A 24,206-nucleotide genomic window follows, 5' to 3' on the forward strand; every position below is an offset into this window, starting at 1 on the left:
CTCTTCATTTGTTTCAGAAATTCCAGGAAAATTAACTAGGTGTTACCTTCTTACAATAATTGCCTGTTTCCTCACCGGTGACATGCATTGAACAGTGTGGATTGCACATCACAACTAATACATTTACCTCGTAATGCACCCCACACTGTTTTGGCCGTCAAAGAAGAAGTAGGTGCATCAACAACAAGGGTATCTAAAGGAAAAAAAGGAAAAATCATTTCCACTGACTGCATGTGTACACTGCAATCAATACCCCCCTTAAACCAGACACGTCATCCTCCCTTCTCCTCCCCCCCCTCCTTGCCACAGGGGCACTACCCTCTAAAGGCTACACCTTTTCTTTTTTCAATAAGAACCTTTTTAGAAGAACATTCAGATTGAGATTAACCAAAATTTAAGAACATAGTATACTAAGAACACATCCAGGCTGAGAGTCAATTACAAATGGCTCTTTTTTTATTTTGGTGAGAAGTATAAATAATTGTAAAAGAAATGTAAAACTGTGGTCTAACAGGACAATTAACTCAATTAAATGCTTAAGGACATTTTTTAACATTAGCAATGTCCTACGCATGATACTCTGAAGAACAACTCAGTTTGTAGTCGAACTTGGCCTGAGCACGACTGAATTGATTAATTACCACACAACTTAAGAACTTGTTAAGAAAGTTTTCAAGCTCAAATTTTCCAAAAAAAATTACAACATTTAGCCTCAGGCCCAAAATTAGATGTTCTTATATGTATACAGAAAGAGTGTATACTTGTGAACTAGTTTGAGTTCCCTTTTGCTTGCAATTAACATGGTATTAATTGTTCTGTCTGGGTCTCAAATCAACTAGGGTATGAACACTCTGAAATGAACACTCTAGAATGTTGTCTGGAATTAGGTGTGATTTATAGGCAGACACAAATGCTTTACTTTAATAATTGAGGTCTGATAAAGGAAAGGGAAAGTCACCTGTTCTGGTCTAAAATATAATAACGGTTTTAAGAATCATTCTGCATATCCCCCGGATTTTTCCTGGGGTAACCGCACACCTTGGTTCCACCCCACCCCCTCCCTAATTCGAATTATGTAATTATGTTCCACATATCTCCAGCTCAAGCGCCAAGATATAATCAAAGAGGGAAAGTCAGGTAAAGCCTTAAAAAATGTTTTCGAAATAAAGACAGATTTATAGATGATCTTACACTTACAGGACTCATCAGATTCTAGTGACAGCGGAGCGTATTTGTCCAACACCTTTACTGTCAGTTTAATAATTTGCGACAGTCCGCCTTTAGGTTTTTCAACTGGATCTGGAAAAACCAAAACCTTGTAGCGAATTAACGCTTGTTTCAGTACATCACTGGTTTCACCCGTTGAATCGAAAGAAAAATTATTCGATGTGAGTGAGTAGACCTTGCCGGTTGCGTTGTAAGATTGGGGCTTCGGCCAGATCGATCCCGTCACGTAATCGATCGCTGATACCTCTTCATCTTCGCCTTCTGCTTCTTCTTCCCACGGTTCAGAAAGACTGCCTGAACAACTCGTCAAAGCAAGAGCCACGAAAAACAGCCTCAGAGCAAACATTATTCAGACGGTAGATTTTGGAGAGAGCGTTGAATGGTGCGGCCGTTGCCACCGACAAAACAGTCATGAGACAGTCGGGTGATTTCGATCACGTGACCAGAGTAACGACACTCTTTTTACGGTACGGGTATAAAGCATAAAAGTATAGCGAACTCAGTAGAGGCCTAAGAATCGGCCCCCGTCGACTCTTCGCAACTATTGGCTACTTTTAAGTCCCATTCCCTAAAAAATAACTACTTAATATAGGCGGAAGAATTACATGAACAAACATAGCGTATAATTACACAACGTAGATTATTTGTGATGGTAATATCACTTCGAAAAAGGTTCTTACATGTAATTGGTGGCCTGTGCTTGGCGATTCGTTGGTGTAAATGAAATAAGCGACAGAGTGGGTGTGTGAAAGAGATGGGATGGGTGTCTGGCAAAGGAAAAAAAATAAGAAAAAACGCTTTTTAAAAATTGTAATAAATTTTAAAAGCAGGAAGAACCGTTTCCCTGACAACCATAAGGTCGTGTATGGCTTGCCCATTCTCTTTTGAATGAGAACCTAATAATGGCTAGGTTTCGGATTAAGAAAACTCGGCGAAGCACTATGGGATATGATCAATAAATCTGGATTGGTCAAAATATAAATACAATTCGTCCATGTAGTACACAGAGTAAAAATCACATCATAGGTAGTAAACAAAATGACAAAAAAAACTTATATTTCCTGTCACTGGATTGGCAAGTTTTGTTCAGCTGACCCTGCCAACAGTAGTCACACATTAGTCACTCAGTGCGACCAACAATGATTCTTCAAATTTAAACTTCGTTATGACCTTGCTGATACTTGTTCACGGGTGTGGTTATGAACTCATTAGCAGAGTAACGGTTTCACCTCTATTTCTTGTCTCTTGTTGTTGTTGTTGTTGTTGTTCACTTATTTTTTCTTTACTTTAATTTTTGATGAAATGAATTTCAAATTTTCGATTTTAGTTTATTCGGAGGCACACTAGGTATGGATGGAGTAAGGTAAAAATTTGCAGTTGAGGGCGTCATTATGGCTTTGTAGTATATTGTAATGCTGGGTTCTTCAAGGCGATTTCAACTTCTCAGTGCAATCAAATGTTGTCTTGTCATTTTACTGTTCCGTTACTATTGCGCAATTTACTATTAAGCGGTCGATTAAAAAATGAGTCTCTACTTTTAGTTAGAATTTCGAAAATGGCTGCATGTGTTTACCGTCTCGTAGAGCGCCAGACCTCAAACTCAACATAACGCATAAAAGTAGCGTCGATTTCCAAACGTAAATTAAAATTATTTGACACCGCGGTTTCGCAAATTTTGGTGATTTCACGTTGCTGTTTTGCAAGGGACGGCTAAGAAACGTACAAAGTTTTAAAACGCACGTGCTGGGCTATTGTTCTGCCAATTAGATCTATTGTTTTTTTCTCGTTCTCGTTGCCGTAGCCGTCGTGGTTCGCTTAAAGTCCCTATTAACCAGAAAAGGTTGCTACCAGGAATATGTACTTAACATTGTCCACTTAGAGTGGTATCACAAAAGGACAGATGTGCATGTGCACAAATTGAAAAGGCGGCGAGTACGAAGCGATATTTACAAAGTGTAGTTGAAAGAACTTGCTGTTGGCTTTTCGGCATTTTTTTTTTTTTTTTTTCAATCATTACAATGGACGTTGGACGGTCTCAAATAGACTAAATGCCCGGCTGTCAGAAATTTTCACAGAATATCCCAATGAAAGGATATCCTTCGAACTCCTTAAGAATATCAGATGTTCGTTTAGAAATGTCAAGCGATTCCTAAAGTAATCCTTTTTCAATAAACAAATTCTCCGAGCCTGTACATTTTATAGTACTACTCGGCTGTCGACACTTAGAAATTTTAAAGCTTCTAATCAGAGGTTATCAAGCTACCGGGCACCATCCCGATCTCGGTCACGTTTTCCCGTAACGAAACGACAATATTAGGGACCTTTAGCATCGCGCTTAGTACTTCAACCGGCAAACGGCTGCTACGGTTTGAGGTTTCCCGTTTCCCGTTTGCCGTCGTCACCAAAATTTACTTGTCAGGGACGTTGCCCGCTGAACTTACAAGTCGTACGATAATTGCCACTTGTTCAAATGTCGCAACAACATCGCATATATAGGCAGAAATTGTAATTAGCTTCTTGCTTCTACTTCCTACGTTGCCAAGCTAAGTATTTTTTTAAATTCCAAAGCTGTGGCTATAATTTAGTTACTATTTTGAAATCAAACGTGTGACAAGAGGGAAAGGGTTTTTTTTTTTTTTTTAACCTGTTTGGAAAGTCGACGTTCGTGATGCCGACTTTAAGTCATGTGGTACATTCGCCAACAGTGTGAAGAAAAACGGCTTTCCTTCAAAAAGACAGGAAGAATGGCGTCAACTTAATCTTTCCCACTTTTAAATAACTAACTGAGGTACATGAAGGGTTTCACAAGTCAAAATTATTTTCCTCGACAAACCCGTCGCCACTACTTACTTGTTTCCATCCTGCAACTACAAAGCTGCCTCCCAAGCAGGTTAAAACAGCAAATAATCATTTTGTTTCTTGTTTCTATAAAAATGTGGTCTATCAACTTCAAGAAAAACGAGTGTCAAAGAATGATAGCCCGTCTTTTGCGAAAACATACAATACGAACGACAGAACAAAACATCCGCTGCTTTGAGAATCAGTTTATTGACTTCTTTGAAATCTTGCTGCATCGAGCTTCTGAAAAATATGTTCATCGTTCAGTATATGGGTGAGCATCTCATTTAGCCGGGAACCTCCTGAGCAACCTGGGGAGAGAAAGTACATGGTGACGAGATTTTAGTAAATGAAGATGGACCTTTCTCGCCTCGTTGCTTTGTTGTACAATTTGAGGCAACGGAATGAAGGAAACGACCAGAACGATTACTGAACTTTACACCCTTTGAATTCTCAAAGAAATTTAAGAAAAAATCACTGGCTATAAACAAGGTGAAATTTTCAATATATTGAAAATCAAAAGCAATCTGGGATTGTAGCTTAGTAGTGGTACGGGGTAGCAATGAGATAGGTAACCAAAAGAGAGCAATATTCGGGTCGCGTAAACGGCGAGAACGATGTGCTTTTACCAAATATGGTCATTAATAGGGCGCTTGGATTTATAACGCAATCCCCAGTTATAAGTAGTCACGCATGCAAATGAATGTCTACTTGTCACGCAGGGAGTCATATAAATTAGTGATCACCGTCTGACTATAGTGCCGCCCTTTGCTGTTGACCCACCATAACTTTACGAACTACTCATAAGATTTAATCACCCGCGCATTCCTGGGCTAGAGTCACAAATATTCACTTTGACTTCTGATTAGCTCCTTCTGATGTCAACCTTTTTCTGATTGGCTATTGTGATAATGTCGGGTTTAGCACTCTTATCACACACCTCAAGCAATGTTATCTGCCACGTTTTGGGGAGCCTGGGCCTACATTTTCTTCCCTTGTTGACGGCGGAGAATTCAGCTTCGGCCTACGACAAATGAGATCAATATTTTAAAATCTCTAGCACACGAATTGAAAACGTGGAGCAAAGGGTCGTGGCATAATTTTCAAGTCTGTTAAACATTATTCTCGAAATCTTTTGAAAATTCAGATCTCATGAAAAAATACATAATGGAGTGTAGCCTTTTGACAGAATCTTGGTCTATTCAGACAAGCAAAAAAGGAGTAAACAAACAACGGCGGGGTATCAATTTAGGATGACGTTCTCCTGTTACCCCCGCTATTTTTGCTCCACACCCACAAACTGAGAGCGTGGTATGGGCAAAAACAATCAAGATATGACTTTGCACTGAGGGAAATACCGCATTAAGTTCGACTCAGGCTATTATTATTCTCCAAGAAGCCTGGTTCAAGGTCTCACAAAATGACTATTGATGAGGCTTGAACCCAGATCTCTGGACCGGGAGTTGACCGCCCTGACCATTGGGGCCACCCACGTGTCTCATTAATTCATTACTCACCGCTTTCTTCTCCGTTTGTCGCCGTGTGATGGGCTGTGCTTCTGCTTCTCCTTGCACCTGTCTTCTTCTGAATCTGTTGACTCAGACTCTGATGAATCACTGGATGATGACGAAGAAGAAGAGGAAGAAGAAGCCGAGGAGGACGAGTCGGACTGGACACCAGTGGGTTCATCAATATGCACACTGTCTGCTATTTCTGCTATCTCCGGTCTTTCTTTCTGTTCAAAAAGACAATGACTTATATTAGTACCCTGGAAGAGGGGGAGGTCAGTATCTTAACACCCCTCGTGACACCCTCCTCCAGGAAAAGGTTTCCAAGTGGACCTCCGAAGAGGCTGCCAGCTTCCATTTCTTTTCAGTCGAGTGGAAGAAGCATGAACTTAGCGTAAGGGAAGCGGGCCTGAGGCACAAGAAAGTAACAAAAATAAAAAGGAAAGAAAAGATATAGTAGGCTCGTCTACTGTCCTCGCTCTGTTAAGTATGATCCATGAGTGGCTCCTAGCAACAGACGGAAATAGTGCATCTGTGCGTGTTTTTCTTTTTGATTACCGCAAGGCTTTCGATTTCATTGATCACGGAACTTTGGCGGCTAAACTTAGGGTGGTTGGGGTCCCCCACACTATCGTCAATTGGATCCTGGACTTCTTGTCAGATCGGACCCAGAGGGTTAAACTCAGCCGCGACTGTGTGTCTGAATGGGGTGCGGTGCCAGCGGGTGTCCCCAAAGGAACCAAATTGGGGCCCTGGCTTTTTTTGCTTATGATCAACGACCTCTTAACCCCCAGTGCGTCCTTTGGGACGTGGAAGTAAGTGGACGATACCAACCCTGTCAGAAAAAGTACCGAAGGGGAGACAAACTAGAGCACAAGAAGCAGTGGACCACGTTTCCAACTGGTCAGCGGACAACTTATTCCAGCTAAACCTTAAGAAGACTAAAGAGCTTACTATCAGTTTCTGTCGTTCCCCGGAACTTTTCGACCCAGTTATAGTTTATGGGACTCAGATCCAAGCGACTACTTTTAGCAAGTTTCTTGGCCTTACCATCAAGAACACACTAACATTAAACGATCGTGTAGATAGTTTAGTTAAGAAAGCAGCTAGGAAAATTCATTTCCTTGTGCAACTTAATCGTGCACGTGTTCCAGCCGAAGATCTAGTTGCCTACTACTGCGCATATATTAGATCCTTCCTTGACTACGTTTGCCCTGTGTTCCATTATTCTCTACCTCAGTACGTACAGTCAGAGTTAGAAAGATTTCAGAAAAGAGCTCTGGCGTGTATTTTTCCTAGAATGCCGTACAGGGAAGCGTTAGAGCGCGCCTGTTTGACTTCTATCAGGGAACATCACGAAGACGTTACAAAGTCGTTATTTAAATCAATCAGCGAGAATCAGAACAGTAAACTACATTACTTAATTCCTGAAGCCCATAGCCCTCATTATAATTTAAGGCGCCAAAGAACGTACAATGTACCAGCAGCCAAGACAAAGCGTTTTGCTAATTCGTTTTTCGTGAAGGGTGCGGCTGTAGAGAACTTTTAATAGAACTTTAAGTCATTATATTGTATATTTGTATAGAAGTAGTTGGTAAAAAATTGCGCAATTCAGTATTTTTACTGCGATGTGATTTTAATAAACCAGACTATCAATCTATCTATCTATCTATCTATCGATGTAAAAAGAACATGAAGGGAAGGGGTAAGAGTGGGTTACTGAAACGGCACAGCTCACACTCTCACCTCTCGAATTGGCGATAGGAAGAGGTCTCTAAAACCATGGAGACCAGACTAAGCCAGGCCCTTTGAGCAGTTTTATGACAGCTGAAGAAGTGTTGCATGTAAACCAAATGTAGAATACTTAATTCCACATATAAAGTTAATAAATTCAACACACCTTCAACCTCTTGTACCATTTTTTAGAGAGTTTAGGTCTTCCTCTGAAAAACAAAATATTCTAATGATTCGTTTTGTGATCGTAATCAAATTTTGCCAGCAACATCAATAATGACAACTTTATAGCAAACAATCCAAAAAATAAACAAACCACAGGCACAACAGTGATTAGAACACATGCAAGAAAAAGCTTTGAGAAACTTTGTAGGTCATACTGATGGCAGTTTGAAATTTCTTGCTGTTTGGATGCCTATAGCCTCAATCATGAAATTAACTTAACAGTAAGTAAACTCTCTACTGTATTTAATAGTTTTTCTGTCAATAAATGTTGCAGAAAAAAAAAATAAAAAAATAAACGTATCCAACAACAAACTACTAACAGCCATCATCCTCTACACATTGTACATACCCCATTGAAAAACACTTTCATTTCAAAATATACAAGAAAATAGATAAGTCAAAAGAGCTTTGATACAAAACTATAATGGACTGCTAAGGAGGATCCATCATTGTAAAATAACATTCTCATTTGTGCCACCACACAACAGATTTCCACATACATTACATTACCAAGACTAATAAAATTTGAGGTAAATAAAGTTGTTGCAGGTCTACTTTATGAGTAAGTTTTTACATCAAATATTACAACATAAGGAATACCTGACTGTTTTGTGCCAAACAATGTTAAAATTAACAGGTGAGCAAAAATTCTGTGTGACAGCAATTGTTGTGTCCAAGTTTATAACTACATGCCACCATCCACCTGGAATAAACACTGTTTCACCTGGGCAGTGAAGGATCTCAAGCTTAAATGGAAAAAAAAATCATAAAGAAGGAATGACTGACTCTCAGCCTTGATTATTATAATCCTAGCCTTCTGATTGGTTCAGCAAATCTTGGTTATCAGCTCAGCTGCTATTAGTTTCTCCCGCCCTTTAATTCCCAGCAGTGAGCAGTGATTAACATGTAACTTCCCCTTATAATATCCTTACATTATGCAGCAAACAGGTAATGAGAATACTCAAACTTATCACGACAGGTAGAAGTTGTTCTCTTGGTCTAACACCAAATTCTCATAGCTAATTTAAAAAGAAATGAGAAGCAGCTAGAGTGGAGAAATAACAATCAGGTCTTGGAGTTAAGACTTCTCAAGTGACCTTGAGAAGATTTTTCAAGGTAGAGAGCAAGAAATAATATCAACACAATACTTCAGTGTTCTCTTTCCCTTTAAATTAACATGAGCAAATTTCTTTTCAAAATGAGAGACTGAAATTTACATCTCCCCACAGTTCATATACTCATATTAAGTAATCTTACTGTTGAAGAAAAAACTAGCAACTGAAGGTAGTCTTACTGGTTTATACTCCTCAGGCCAAGAGGGAAGTTGTGTCTTGGGAAAAATTTTGGTGAACCACGTAATAGCTTCATCTCTTTGATCACCACCCTCTGCACTAGTTACTTTTAGAAGATCCCTGGGAACATTTGTTGGGAACAATGCCCAGCGCTTGTGACCTGATACAAGACTGTTCCATGCACTTGTTCCCAGAGGATCAATGTGAATACCAGTGCCTGATCTGGCTGGACCCATAACAAACCATCTGAAAAACAAATTACAGGTGCTTAAAATTGTTAGTAATTTGTCTTACCATCTTGATGACTCCTAACTGCTTGTCTCTGATTTCTACAGCATGAAGCAATTGAGTGCATTGTTACATCTCCAACTGTTACAGCTCCCCCTTCCCCCCCCCCCCTTTTCCTGTAATTCCTCAATGAACTTCCCAGACACTCCCCTGGAACCCATTAGCCCTTAAACTCCCAGACATCATCATCATCATCATCATCATCATAAACTTTATTTCATCTCGAATTTTAGAGTAGCTTGTTGAAGCTTATACTTTCGCGAAAACATAAAATGGAGATTATCCACATATATTCATACATATATCTGTACAAGATCTAAAATACTAACTCTACTAAAATATACTAAAATACACAGTATTTAGAAAGTAACATAATTATGTAACATATCAGTAGAAATTAACAGAAAAGTGAAGATAAGCGGGAGCGACTATACAAAGATACGGCCTTTGTATAGTCGCTCCCGCTTATCTTTGTATAGTCGCTCCCGCTTATCTCATGCCTATACCAGATGTGATCAACATATAACTTCTCCTTAAAATATCCATACATTACCCAGCAAACAGGTAATGAGAATACTCAAACTTATCAGGTAGAAGTTATCCTGATCTAACACCAAATTCTCATAACTAATTTGAAAGGAAATGTGCAGCAGCTAGAGGGGAGAATTGATAATCAGATCTTGGAACACAAAACAATGACCCTGCCAGGGCTTGAACATGGACTGTTAGAGCCCCAGTAGTTAGAAGAGTGATAAGATTATACACCAGGCCTTGTTTGTTCAAAGGGTGTATTACACGACTCAGGCAGTCAGAGGGCCAATAACTAAAATTATCCAATCAAAATGCTCTATTGCCAGTCAATATTCTCTCAGTATTGGACCGGGCATTGTCCCGAATGGTCCCGAATGATACTGCACTTGAGTCCCTTTGAACTTCAGTCATATAATGAATCTCTTATTAACCAAGCTTGCTTGGGACCGTACTTGAAGAATATCGGCCTTCGGTCTTTTTTGTACGGACCTCGGGCTGATATTCTCCCAGTATGGCCCTCGCGCTTGGTTAATAAGATATATATATAACACTATCCACAGCATAAATTGCTATCCTTTGGACAGTGTAGCACATTTCAATAGCCCTTATCCACTGGATAGCAGTTACTGGTCGCATAGCCTTATCCCTTTAAACAACTTGGCCTAGAATGTGAACCACAAGGGCACTTGATCCACCAAAAATTTATCTACTTAAATAAATACATTCATCAAGCACTAAAAAAAAAAACTGAAAATTCTAAAATACAATGATTACCCCATCATGACCTTACATGACGAGCAGAAAAATTATCGCATTTTGATAAGTTCTTGACCCTTTCACTCCCAATAATTATATCTTATTCTTAATTCTCCTTAATTCTCCTTACTGTCTGTAATACAAATGTTTTGATGTTAGTTTGGAGAATTTGGTTTTGGATCAACCTATAATCCCCTCATTGATATTTTTCTTTATTTTCATCACTTGTCTCCTTGATATTGTGTTGACAAGGTAAGGAGAAATTCTGTCTTGGTCAGTCATGGGAGTTACAGGGATAATCAAGATCTATTGGACGACAGACACATACTGTCAGATGACATCACCATTAACAGTATTTTGCTTTTTTATCATGAGCTGCAGTTTGTCTGTTCAGTAATATATAAAGAACACACCACAACATGGTAAGAACATTAATGACACACTTGGCTGCACCTCCTCTGTGATCCATTACTGAAGAGATGCACAGCTACCTGGAAATTATCTCTTTGTTAAATATACATCACTATTAATTCTAAGTATATACTACTATAATTTATTATCCAACTACACTCTGTAGATTACAAATAATGCCTAAGACGAGTACAAATATCACGCAGTATTTGTACTGCACAGAACCGGTTAGACAGATTTTCTTACACTGCACAAGCAATGAATTGGATTGAAGTTACAAAAAAAAAATAGTGGACAGTTTAAATCATTTTTCAAATGATGAAGAGTTGGGATGGCTGGCAAATACTGATCCAAGTTTATTAGATACATCAAACAAAGAAAGGCAGTTAGATGATGATGAAATTTCATCATTTGTTGTGAAAATAGAAACAGCAACATGAAAACCAGCCAATTCTGTTCTGCTTCGCATACTTCTGTCACTCACTCCCCATAAACAAATATCCGCAAAATTCGCCCACACTGAAATAATAATTTAATTTGGCAAGTTGGATTATAACTCATTAGACATTTTGCTGTGTCGATATCACTGAGTATTTTTACTCATTATTTGTAATTTGACTTGCCCTACAGGCTTGTCAAAATATGACACAATTTGAAAAAATACTCAGCGATACAACAAAACAAAACATCTAATAAGATATAAATCCTCATCATCCCTACACAGGTAAAATAACAATATAAATACACTTTTTATTTACTCATAGCATTTTCTGTTTCATACCTATAAGGCGGTCTTCTCTTTTCTCCAGCAAATCTAAAGAGATCATCAGCAAAGAACCGTGGAACCTCATAATCAATCAACAACCTCTTCTTCTCAGCATGCTGCAAAAAAAAAAATTAACAAATTGTTATGTTTACCATGTTTAGACCAATCACTTGGCATAAAAATTTGTCTTCATATGTCTACATTCAGATAAATGAGGTAATCTCCACATTTTGGCAGCAGTTTGATTGAGACCAATGGGTCTACAAAGAAGTCCATGTTGTAAAAAAAAAAAATCGTTGTGGTCATATTCTCTGTTAGTTTTAATTGATCATGAACTAAAGAGGCTCAATTGTTAAACAAACTCTCTGTGTCTGAGCACCTAAGGAAATTTATTACACGACTCGGGCAGTCGGAGGGCCAATAACTAAAGTAAATCAATCAAAATGCTCTATTGCCGGTCAATATTCTCTAAGTATTGGACCGGGCACTGTCCCAAATGGTCCCGAAGGACACCGCACTTGTGTCCCTTTGAACTTCAGTCATATAATAAATCTCTTATTAACCAAGCTTGCTCGGGACTATACTGGAAGAATATTGGCCCTTGGTCTTTTTTGTATGGACCTCGCTGCACTCAGTCCGTACTGTCAAGACCTCGGGGCGATATTCTCCCAGTATGGCCCTTGCGCTTGGTTAATAAGATATATGTATAGAGAAAGGTATGAAGTGCACCCCTACTGATGTTAGGGTAGAAATGGTTAACACTTTCTCTAATGATGATCTGAGTTCATCATGGTCAGTTTTTTATGTTCTAATACCAGTCACTGATAAAAGGAAATCATTGACACAGGAATAATTTATTCTTCACTAGTTCACTAAAGCTCCTGCCAAAGAGCGGCCGTGAACACTTAAAAATTCCCACCACATCAGAAGTGAATACATTGGGGAGACAAACAATTATAAAACTCTACCAATAGTGTATTTAGGAAGTTATCTGCAGGTCCACTTTAAAAAATCATTAACCTTACCTCACCAAATGAACTGTCAAATATATACAGTGGACTGTCATCTGTTTGATGTGCCATATATTCAGTGTAATATTTCATTTTCATTTTCACAGCATAGCCTTCATCATCTTCACCAACTTTAAATTTCTGATGTCTGTACTTTTTGGCCAATCTCTATTGTGGCAAATAATAACAAATTGTTACCAGTTAGTTAAATATTAAGAAATATTGATGATAAAACCAAAATGTAGTATAGAACATGTGGGCAAGCACATTGGTTCATTACTGGGACACAGGGACATATAAAACAGCAAGGAAATAATGATTATACATCTAATAAATCAAGTCATACCAATTCTTAGTTTAAGAAAAGAAGGAAAGCTCAGACAAATCTTTTTAACAGTTAAAAAGTGAGGCTGTTACTGATGACGACAGCTGAAGTTCAAAAACTTGTGCAGAGGTTGTTATCAGAGTCAAATATTTGTCAGCAAAATGGTTTGTAAAAATTTTGTTATCAAATTTGTCCTGATGCTTTTTCCTGTAGAAATTTAAATATTATTTTAAGATCTGACCAGTCAATTTCCATCTGTCAGTAAAATTGGATCATTCTGCTTGACTTTGGGTTGATAGTTGTCTTATCTATTAAAGGGTTCCAGTAGTTTTTAACACCTTCTGGTGCAGAAAAAACTCAACAAGCACTTTATTCAATACAAATCACCTCTGTAGTCCACTTCCTCATTGATTTCCAGTGATCCATGGCATGTGTCAACACAACAGGAATTCTAGGTTTCTCAAATCTTTCTACAAATTCTGATTTTGAAATTTTATTGCAGTCCAGACGGGGAACATTGTCTCTGGTACTTGCAAGACTTGTGTCAAATGTCTCCACATAATTCAATTTTGTCCATTCATCTTCTCCTTTTAGTTCTAGTAGGCAAGATCAAACGCTCGTAATGAGTAACTTAAAAAAAAATTGCGATCTCTTCATTTTGTAAATATCTAAACAAATTCTGAACTACAATGCTAATTTTAATCATATTTATATTCTAAATAAGAACTGCTTTAAATTCATTTCTACAAATCGTGAATAAATTTATACTTCACGGCGATTCGACTTTCATTTCAGCCAATTAACAATGATAACATATTGACCTCTGCTTTTAATAGGCGCAGTATATTCATAAATAAAACACAGTAAACAAAGAATTTATCACTTCTAATTTCAAAAATGGTTAAACTACAAAATATAAGAACAAAAGACAGCGAGAAATAACAAAATAGAATAAAATAAACGATCGAAGAGTAGTTGACATATTTTGTCTCAAGCTCACCTGCTCGCGCCTTTCGCTTGGCAACGTCAACTCTTTTTTGTGCTTTTGCATCCATTAACATAGATTACTTAAAAAAGAAAAAACCTGACATACTATTTTATCTGCCTGCCATCTGATTTTCTACCTTGCCCCGAAAATTTGGGACCAAAACCCACAATTTCCCCTTGAAATGGTTAAGACCGAAAGCTGAAAATTATATAATACTGTGACAATGTTTTCGGTCAGCGGTTTTACGCTCTACTCAGTACCTCACCGCTATCTCTGACGCACTTGGAGATTTTTATAGCAAGTTTCTCTCAGTTTCCCCGACATAAATTCTTTTTTTGAACAAAATTGAAAGTTAAGGATCCTAGATTTCCACGAGCTTGCATCACATTCATATGAAAGCTCGCAGATTCGAAAGTATAAATTGATGTGGGGAAAAGAAAATTCTTTTGATGTAGCGAGGTATATCGCCCAAACAACCTCGTTCCCAGGGTCTTTTCCCTCAGCTAAACGTAGTGCCCCACCCCCAACTCCACCCCCAACTAAGAAAAAAAGGCCCTGGGAAACGAGGTTGTCGCCCTAAAGGTCCTTTCACTTCCTGCGTTTTGTCGCTTACAAAAATGACTTGATAGGTAAAGAAAAAATGACTAAAAAGTGTTGTAATTTTACTCAGAGTGCGCTGCAGCCGTCAGCTACTTAGAATGTGTTACGTAGACCCCCTGACTTATCAGCTCTCAATAAACGCAAAAATAACACAGAAAAAGTGTAATGGGCGTATACACACTGACTGCTGATAAATAAAGTTTGAACTTCGCATTGCACAAATACTAACTCAGTAGTTTTATTAGACCCAAATTTTCTGCGAAAATTAATCGTTAAATGGCTAGTCACAGCTGAGAAGTGGCATTCTCGTAACTCTTTTAGACAATGGACCACTTACGTCTAAGAGCAAATAATAGTAAATAAAGATTTGCCTATATAGGATTTCAATATCAATATATAATTTCATATCTGCTGCGTTCTAAAATAACCACATCATTGAGAACTATGCCCGACCGGAAGTCTCCGTTAAACAGTAATTTTATATTTTTATATTTTATTTATTATTTATTTATTATTTTATTTTTTATATTTATTTATATTTTTATTTTTTTTATATGATTTCATATCTGCTGCGTTCTAAAATAACCACATCATTGAGAACTATGCCCGACCGGAAGTCTCCGTTAAACAGTAATTTTATATTTTTATATTTTATTTATTATTTATTTATTATTTTATTTTTTATATTTATTTATATTTTTATTTTTTTTACATGATTTCATATCTGCTGCGTTCTAAAATAACCACATCATTGAGAACTATGCCCGACCGGAAGTCTCCGTTAAACAGTAATTTTATATTTTTATATTTTATTTATTATTTATTTATTATTTTATTTTTTATATTTATTTATATTTTTATTTTTTTTTATATAATTTCATATCTGCTGCGTTCTAAAATAACCACATCATTGAGAACTATGCCCGACCGGAAGTCTCCGTTAAACAGTAATTTTTTTGGTGGTTTTGTTCGCCGTAATCCTCTAACGGGCTCAGGGTTTGAAAAAAGAAGTCCAAATTTATTCTTACGATGTGTGTTTTTATAGTTTCGTGATCACATATAAGTGTGGGAGAATATTGTGTGAATAACTGAGAATTGAATCTTGGAAATCAATCTATTTTGATATTCCGTCAGGAGAGACAAAGGAGAGATTTAGGAAATTATATACGAAATTGGATTAAGTAAGATAGGCTAACAATCTCAAGAAGTTCCTTCAACGACGGAAATCTCTGCGCCAGAAATAACCCTTGAAACCAAAATTGGATCGGAAGTTTCAGTTTAACAGCCTTTTTACTACGCATCTGTTTTTCGATTTTCTGCCGTAAACGAACTTGTTTGTAGAAAACAGTATAATGGTATGGACTGAGGATAGGAGGTAGGGGTGGGTGCGGGTGCATACCTCTGGGGAGGGGTGGGTAAAAGCTTCAATCAAATTGATCGTGATGTGATTTAGCAGGACGCCTAGCAATAATTGAATTATTGAAAATCTGCTGCAACTAGAGCCTGAAAAAAAGCCCCATTTTTTTTGTCTGAAAATTGTAAACTATGACCTCCAATAGGGTCGCAATCATGAATCATCCATCGCATCGCGCTTTTCTAAAGAGACCTGCCGTCTCCTTCCACTATTTTAGGAAACTGGTAGTATAGATATACATACTACACGAAAATCCGGAAGAGCTAAAGATTCAATTATGCAATTGAATTGAACGAGATTAGCCAATAATTCTATGAAGTTCCTCACTCAGGGAGATCCGTGTACTAAAAATAACCCACAAAACCAAAATTAGGAGGGAAATTTCCCTTTGACACCCATTTACAGGGGTTTCCGTTTCTGGGTTTTTACAACAATCTTAAATATTTTCATCAATGCCTGTATGTAGAGGGATGCGGCCTAGCAAACATGCGATCCAGAGGGACCAGCCGCCGAAAATCTGATAGACTCAGAGACTCAATTAAATGATTGGATTTTAAGAGAGATGAGCTTATACTATTCAAAGAAGTTCGTTTCACAATGAGATTGCGGAGGCTAAAATTAGTCCAACCGCAAAACTATAATAGGATTAGCAGCCCTCTTTTCCAACTATTCTAATCAAAGTAGTTGCCTTTAGAGCATAAGGAGGAAAGCGGAGGGGGCAGAGAGCTTGTTGAAGATTGGACCGGAGAGCGGTATAACAGCTACGTCTTAAATGTCATGTAAAAAAAAAAATATATATATATATATATATATATATAATTCAGTGCGAGATATAACTCCATGGGATGCAGGAAAATTCTCAGAAGGCTGTTAAAATATCTATTAGAATTGTTTTTACTAAGATTGCAAGACTCATATCCGTGGAGTGTACTATTTTTGTTATCATGTCGCTTTCTCACTAGGCGTTCTCTCTTCCCTCTTTTCCTCCCCGTCCAATCTCAACAACGAGACAAAGCAATGACATCGGCACGTGATTTAATCAATTTATTAACTGGAGTGTCCATTTCCGCAAATAATATATTCCTGGCAAAGCATAGCCTACACAATGGGAAAAATCACTGTGGTTCGGCGAGCGTGTCACGGCCAAATCCTTCTTTTCTCCAGACCGTTCACCGTCAGGTGAGGGAACCTTACTCAAGAGGATATTTACAGGTGGATACAGAATACAACATGGACCAAAAATTGCAGACACGGCTCCCAGCGTAGAGAAAGACCTGAAGGAGCTGGAAGATGCATGTGAAAAGAGCACACTAAAGTGTACAAGGAAATACCGCAAAGAAATGAAGTCCGGAACTTGGATTTCGGAGTAGGAAATTGAAAAATAATTGAACCACTCAAGTTAGACTTGAGCTCATACCAGAGGGATTGATTTTCTTTGTTAATACCTTCTCTCCTACTGATGTACATTTACGCCCGAGTTGTCGGCTTCCGGGAAACGGAAAGGAGTAACTGATGAGATTCAATGCCTTTGTTAAATCATCGAGGGAAAGTCCTGTTGATTGTTTCCTAAGATTCTCTCTTTCAGCTGCATCGCAACAATTTAAAATTGATTTTCCTGCCATGATCGATTGTGCCAACTACAAAACTGATAATAATCAACAATAAAGTCAATGAACGATAAAGAATTTCACTTTTGAATTAAGAATCAGTAATTAACCTATCGGCATTTCTTTTCTCGAGGTAGCATGTTAGGGCTACATCGATGCCACTTAACAGTTGCGACAATCACAGTTTCCCTTAAATTGTATCTTCCTTCGTATTACTTAGTGTTACGCTTCACATATTTTTTCCATGACGAAGTCTTGAGGTTAGTTGGAAGTTGAAAAGGCGACAAATAAGATGCACCGATCGACTGAATCATTCCAGTGGTGGCCCAGTAAGTAAAGAATGCTTGATAATTCTGAAAATTTTATGCAACTGAAAAATGTTTCAAGGCTCTGTTTCTTATATTAGAGATTATTGCCTGAAGCTGTAACAAAACTGATAACGCGCAAAATTACTGAATTAAATATTTTGAGCAAATTTGATAGAGCTGTTTACAAGGCGAGAGTATTGGAAACCAGCAATGTACACCTTGAATGGCGTCTTAGCATCATTTACTCGCTGTCTATACATATTCCATCAAACAGGTGATGAGCAAAACATACTCATCAACTTGGATATGTTTTGTTGATTTCTCGCCAGACTCTCTTAACAAAGTTTGAAAATAGTATATAGTAGCTTCTTGTAAGGAGAATTGAGAGCTAGATCTTGCGAATCAAAGTGTTGCTCGAAGTGTTCAGAGTATTCTTCTGACAAAGAGTCGGCCAAATGGAAGTGCTATCATCTACTGAATTTTATTTAAAAACAATTCATCATGAACATTAGAGCAGAACGGTTTACGGTACAACAAATGGCTCTACTTGAAAGCACTAATCAAGAGCTTTCGTTTGAATCACGCGGCATCACCTAGGAACAAAGTGAAAGCTGAGAATTGTGAAATGTGAAAGGGTTTTAAAGTATTGCTGACAAGTGTCGGACGATCAGTCACTCCTGTAAGAAAAATCCATGAGATGAAATCGCACGTCTTTGAGGTCGCTGAGCTTGACAATGAAATATCTCCGGGTCATTGATAACTGATTCGTGAAAAGGAAAAATTAAATAATATGAATAACTATGGACGAGACTCGAGGAGTCTCGGAGGTAACCGCTTTAAAGATGCGCTGTCAATCAAAACGCGGTGTGACTGCGCTGTTATCGACAAGTTACTCAGGTTTTATGTTCAACAGTGTTAAGTTTTTAAGTACAATTATTAGCTGCAAATTTTGCCAGTTTACCCCCCGCTCGAGAGCTAATCCTGTCGTTGCAACGCCCCGAGGACCCTCAGCAGAATGGTGGGTATTTCACATGGTGAACAAAGGAAAAAGCTCTTATGGAGGGATAAACGGATATCTCTTTTAAGTGGTTTTAATTAAATGTTTCCGCGAGCTTTTAGACGCCTCTGGACTGAGCTTTATATAGAGCCTTTTGTCAGCTGAATGTAATTATGTTATCGCTTCGTTGTTTTCTCAATTGACCCTGTGCAAACTGCAAAGCCGCTCAAATATTTAGAGATTTTTTTCTGTCCATTAAGTTGGCACAGAATAAATAGCATTGCGCACGCCATGAAGGAAATTACGTCTTTTTATGGCTTCCTGCCGGGAACTCCTTTTAAATAGGACGTTATTTATCCGACAAAACCGCTTAGGCAGGGCCCACTTGTGTTGTTCTAGTTTTAATGCGCTTTTAATACGCAATTCTTTAGAAACTGAATATGCTATTAGACAAAATACCGAGGTGTTTACGACTGCATTGGTTTCCTTAAATACCGGATTAGAATGTTTGGAATTTTGATTTAAAAGATAGACTACGTTGAAATGCGATAAAAGGATATAACTTGCCGACGACATTACCACCTGTCTTGGTCCTCGAGTCTTCAGATCAGCTTGTAAACATATGAAGCATTTCACTTGGCTGATTTGCGGGAGAAAAGTTGCAAGATGAAGAATGGAATAGAAATTATAGATGTTTCGTTAGACATTATTTTCAATCTGTTTGTTTTTCCGGTCTCGGAGTCATTTAGTTCTGCTATTCTTCAACAAATGAAGTGTGTTTTGTTGTAGACAAAAGCTATCTTTAAGAAACGTTTCTATCCCTATCGGATAACAATCGGGTTGAGTAGCTGGAGGAACAGGGGATGTTTTTTATCAAAACAGTTCAATCTTATCTCGGTAGAAATGTCTGTGGATCTTAGGGATGATCTCTGATTCACAGATAAGAGGAATACAAAAAGATACGATTGTCCATCGAGGTTCGCGTGTCATGCCAAGTTGCTCGTTCCATGGCGTTCAGTCAACCGCGTTAAAACGCTTTGATTTACATATTTGTTTTGTTCGAACTATTTACTAGCTGAGTCACAAAACGATCAAATTAAGAACAATGCGTTTACCACTACACATAAGTGATGTAGCATGTTAGAGAAGATTACACAAAAGCCAACGTGTCCAGATGTGTGTATCCCTTTACAGCGAATAGATTAATCCGATTACTTATTACGGCCCAAGTGCGTGCACGAGAACTGATAACCTTGAGTTAAACATCTTGAAAGTTTCCGACGCGATTTCCGTGCAATCCTTAGCCACTGAGAGGGTATTTGAGGCGTATTCGCAACTCTAGAGATGACCCCGTTTCGAGAAAACGACCAATCTTGATCAATATTTGTACAATTAATTTGAAATCAACAGCTCGGACACAAGAGGTACGCCATTTGCAAGTTAATCATGTTAGCAGTGTTTAGTTGCCTGGATCAACAAATTATTGCGAGATGTTTACTCAATCGGGTCCCCGCGGAGTTTTCCCACAAAGCTTTCGCGCCGCCCCCTCCAATCTGTCCCATGTCATTTGATGCGTTGACTTCAAACTCTCCAACAACGTTGTATTTCTTTACATGACAAGTTCCTGGCGAGCTTGATCGTCAACCTTTGATTTGGATCGTTTGCATGTCTTTTGTTGCAGCGTCTGAAAATGAAATTCGCGCAGGCCGTAATTCTCTTGGGGATTTTGCACAGCTTAATTTTGGGTGCGTTTACTTGTTCGCCGCCAAAAGGTTGGTTTCCACTGAACGCCACGACGCGAGTCAGAAAAGCTGACATAGTGATTTATGGAACTGTCCGGGCGAGCCCCAGACGAACATCGAAGAACGACCCTAAGGAATTGTACAGTGCTCTCTTTGAAGTTCACTGTACCCTCAAGGGAGGAAAACTGCATCAATTTATCAATATCTCGGGCTTCAGTGGCTTCGCTGGATTGTGTACGCACTCTACTGCATACTTAAACAAAACATACATCGCATTCATTCGTAGAGCTGTGAACTGGAAGACCAACACAACACGATTCCTTGTTGACGAACTGGATAACCTTCAAGAAGCGACAATCCCTATCAAAAAAAACAAAGGTGTGCTAAAGGACATTATGGAATTGGTTGGAAAGAATGCTACTTTGCCGATAGGAGCATCCAAGGAAACTTTGCCTGGATGTCCCAATTTTTTACCTCCTTGCAACTTTAACACAGGCAGAAACAACGGTAAACGGAGACTTTTTGTTCGGCATCCAAGATCACACAAGCATAAAAAAAGAAGACACAAGAAGTGTCATGATGTCACCATTCTGTCTACACAAACGACCAGCACGACAAAAAAACTGTCCACCAGAAAGAGTGATATGTCAGCAAACGAGCACACGGAATCAAGTTTGCTCTCAACGACAGTCAAAAGACACGTGGAAGTTAGATTTCTGCAACACAGTAACTCTATAAGGAATGCAGGCGTGCGGACACAAAATGTTTGTTGGTGTTTCGTGTTGATTTTTCACGGTTTGGTGTTCGTGGTGGTGAAGTGGCACCAGACTTGATATAATAGCTTTGCTGAGGCAAGGTAAACAAATTCCGACGCTAAGCGATGAAAGTGCTTTGGATACATGTTACATCGAAAGGCCGTGAATCACGATTCTTTCCCACGCGATATTCATTAGCTTCTCGCACAGAACCAATCGTTCTATTAGTAATCGAACAGGAAAGATCACCGATTTTTAAGTAGAACTCATTATTCAGTGCAAACATGCTACTTCAACTGGAGTGTCATTTACGACACAATTACCACGAACACTGCGAAACGGAAATGTACAATGTATATTAACACGTGTGTTCCTGTTTTACTAAATTACAACGTCAGGCGCACGTGTATTGCGCGGTTCCGACTGGTTTGTCTGTGAACTTGACGTGCAACAGGAAAAATAACCTCACAGGGTCTAGTAGACAAGTCTGCGATTTTAGAGCTTCCCCGGCATCGTTTCAGAACGAAAGCCGAGCTCAGCTTTTGAACTTTGTTCATGCATTTTGTAGACACATCTGTTGCGTCATTAAGAGACGGACAGGCTTCAGTTGAAAATCCAGTGATAGATATTAGAAGAGATCAATAACGTATTTTAATTCAACGCAGGAGAGAAATTGAACTTCGAAGCGACATTTTAACCAAAGGTCGCCTAAGAACATTTGTATAAGGCAGATCGTTTATTGTTTACAAATAACCATGTTTAAAAATCATTAAGGAGCCTGTAAATACTAATAATAATGAGAAATATTCGCTGACAAAGACTGTTTGGTTGAACTTCGACTTACGCTTAATCTTCCCAAGGCAAAGAACGATTGCGTGAAACCGCGACAAAACCACCTAATTTGAATACACTTGGTCTCAATGTGATACGATTAACGTATAATTGGAATCTAAAGCGACGGAAAACAGAGGAACAAAAACAATTTGGACAAGTTGAAGGGGTCTTAGACTAAAAGGCCAAAAAAAAAAACCGTAAACAGACATAGTAAGTGTAAGAAGATTTAGGAGATAGCCCTCTTTGTAGTGAGTAACGTCAAAGAAATCATAACTAATCTGTTAATTCCGTTTTTTTTATGAAGAGGGATTACTGTCAGTTTGAGGGCAAATTATCAGACTTTGATTAGTCATTATCTCATAGTGGCTCGATATTAAAAGCGAGTTTTCAAAGACTCTCCGCAAAATGGCGGCAACGGACACGCGAGATGTAATTAAAGTAGAATTAATAAGTCACAGCCGAAATTCTCGCTTTTTGATTTTGTATGTAAATAAACTGCAAAGTTTTGTTAACAGCCTTGGCAGCACCAACTGGATACGGATAGAAACTGTTTTCGGAAACTTGCATACCTTTTTCTTCAATCTTATTTTATTATCTTTTTTTTTTACTTACGGATTGTAGAGGTTTAGTCTGATCATAAACTAAGAAGGGTTATGTGATCGAGTTCAGAAATAATTAAACAGGTGATATTAGCCTTTTCAAACCAAAGGATTACCAAATGATTCGAAGCCATGCAGTTACCACTTTTCAGATGCTTTAATGACTGTGTCGTGGTGCGGAAAGGAGTGTTTAACCCCCATCTGGAGTGACGAGGTTTCTTGCTAATGAATACTTAATTTTCTGGGAAATTAATCGCTTTGTATAGCTATTATTTGCACTATACAATGCCGCTTTTCAAGCCTAAAACCGCATGATTACGGCCATGTTGCGCGAAGTTACAGGGGGCTGTCTCGTGTCTCATTAGAGCAGTTTTATTCCAAAGCGTTTAGACGAAAAGCGCTCAGCTTGAAACAGACGAGCTGCAGAGAAACTAGCGGTTTGCGTGTTGAAAACCCGACAAGTAAGCATCGACAAGCTGAGGTTCGACAGAGCTCTTGAAATACTTGGAATTTTGCACATAACTGACTCAACGTACATAGAGAAAAAAGGTAAAGGCATCTTTGAATCTGTAAACAAAAAGACTTGCTTGCTAAATAGATTACGATTCATACCCAATAAAGCGAGAGCAGACTTAAAGTGAGTAAAACGAAATTCATGATAATGATGCTCAGAGAAATTATATAATTGATAATATTTATAACAGGAAATGAGTGCTAGACAACAAAAGATGGAGAACAACGGCCGAGTTCTCTGCTAAACGAGCCGATAACGGTGGAAGATTTTTGGCGTCACGTTTTGACGCAAAAGATATCAAAAACCATGAACTTGGAAAAGCACCATGAGGGAGATACGAGACCCCGCTGGAAACTTGAAGTTAAATTCAGTCTTTCTGTTGAAAAAAAACAGAACAAAAAAGAACAAAAATGCCTATTGTTGAAAAAAAAAAAAAAAAAAATTAAAGTGAACGCGTTACGTATTTCCTTTAAGATGAGACCAGGCTTGGCAATGTCAACAATGATTTGTTTAGAGTTAAAAGGCTTTCATTGTTATTCAAACGTTAATTTTCTTGTTTTAACATTCCTGAGCTGCACATGATGCATAACGAATTGAACTTGGAATAAAATGACAGACACTGATGCTGCGAATACTACATAGTTAAAGTTAACTATTGAAAGACCGCTGCTGTCCAGTGGCCCCCGCCTTTAGACGCGCGGTTGGCTCATGCGATCCGTGAAGACCTTAAACGTGATTCGGTCGACAAATCCTCTCTCTGTTTACTTAGTCATCAGGAATCATGCGTAACGTTGATTTGGAGGTTGGAGTCTACTGATAAGTGGAACGATTTCTATCACAATAGGAAAATATTTTTGTAGAAAACTACAAGACTCTTCTAACTTCAAGATTCACTTTTCATTTAGAGAAGGTGCCGGAAGAATTTCCGGTTTGCTCT

At 38.3% G+C, this 24,206-nt stretch overlaps 3 protein-coding genes and 1 pseudogene across 6 annotated transcripts in view; 2 read left to right on the top strand and 2 right to left on the bottom strand.

Annotated features, from left to right (window-relative positions):
- LOC111331719 (beta-hexosaminidase subunit beta) overlaps positions 1-1,650 on the bottom strand; it is a 13,750-nt gene extending 12,100 nt beyond the window's left edge. The window contains exons 1-2 of one of the 2 annotated variants that reach the window (XR_015998480.1): positions 1,198-1,650; positions 128-193 (exon numbers count right to left, since the gene is read on the bottom strand). Coding sequence is in view for 1 of the 2 variants with exons in the window: in XM_088752356.1 (XP_088608482.1) it covers positions 128-193; positions 1,198-1,573 (442 nt within the window). In the remaining variant the exon portion in view is untranslated. The remainder of the gene's footprint in view (positions 1-127; positions 194-1,197) is intronic. The other variant, XM_088752356.1, reaches the window with a different exon arrangement.
- LOC148736186 (uncharacterized) overlaps positions 1-24,206 on the top strand; it is a 300,358-nt pseudogene that overhangs the window by 8,424 nt on the left and 267,728 nt on the right. The gene's annotated exons all lie outside the window — the stretch shown is intronic.
- LOC111331745 (bifunctional arginine demethylase and lysyl-hydroxylase JMJD6) lies at positions 4,257-14,119 on the bottom strand. Its single transcript, XM_022936918.2, has 10 exons — positions 13,912-14,119; positions 13,299-13,507; positions 12,602-12,754; positions 11,592-11,692; positions 8,827-9,070; positions 8,133-8,278; positions 7,474-7,516; positions 5,583-5,800; positions 5,006-5,089; positions 4,257-4,376 (listed from the first exon to the last, which is right to left on the bottom strand). Exons 1-9 carry the CDS (start codon positions 13,970-13,972, stop codon positions 5,017-5,019), a joined length of 1,248 nt encoding a protein of 415 aa, XP_022792653.2. The 5' UTR covers positions 13,973-14,119; the 3' UTR covers positions 4,257-4,376; positions 5,006-5,016.
- Positions 17,641-22,670, top strand: LOC111331769 (uncharacterized). 2 transcript variants are annotated; one of them, XM_022936943.2, is made up of 2 exons: positions 17,641-17,849; positions 20,507-22,670. In XM_022936943.2, exon 2 carries the CDS (start codon positions 20,516-20,518, stop codon positions 21,398-21,400), a length of 885 nt encoding a protein of 294 aa, XP_022792678.1. In that variant the 5' UTR covers positions 17,641-17,849; positions 20,507-20,515; the 3' UTR covers positions 21,401-22,670. The 2 variants fall into 2 exon arrangements, with proteins under 2 accessions (XP_022792678.1, XP_088610125.1); XM_088753999.1 differs by lacking the exon at positions 17,641-17,849 and adding an exon at positions 19,777-20,249.

The sequence above is a fragment of the Stylophora pistillata genome, chromosome 3 (assembly GCF_964205215.1).
Source record: "Stylophora pistillata chromosome 3, jaStyPist1.2, whole genome shotgun sequence".
NCBI classification, from domain to species: Eukaryota; Metazoa; Cnidaria; class Anthozoa; order Scleractinia; family Pocilloporidae; genus Stylophora; species Stylophora pistillata.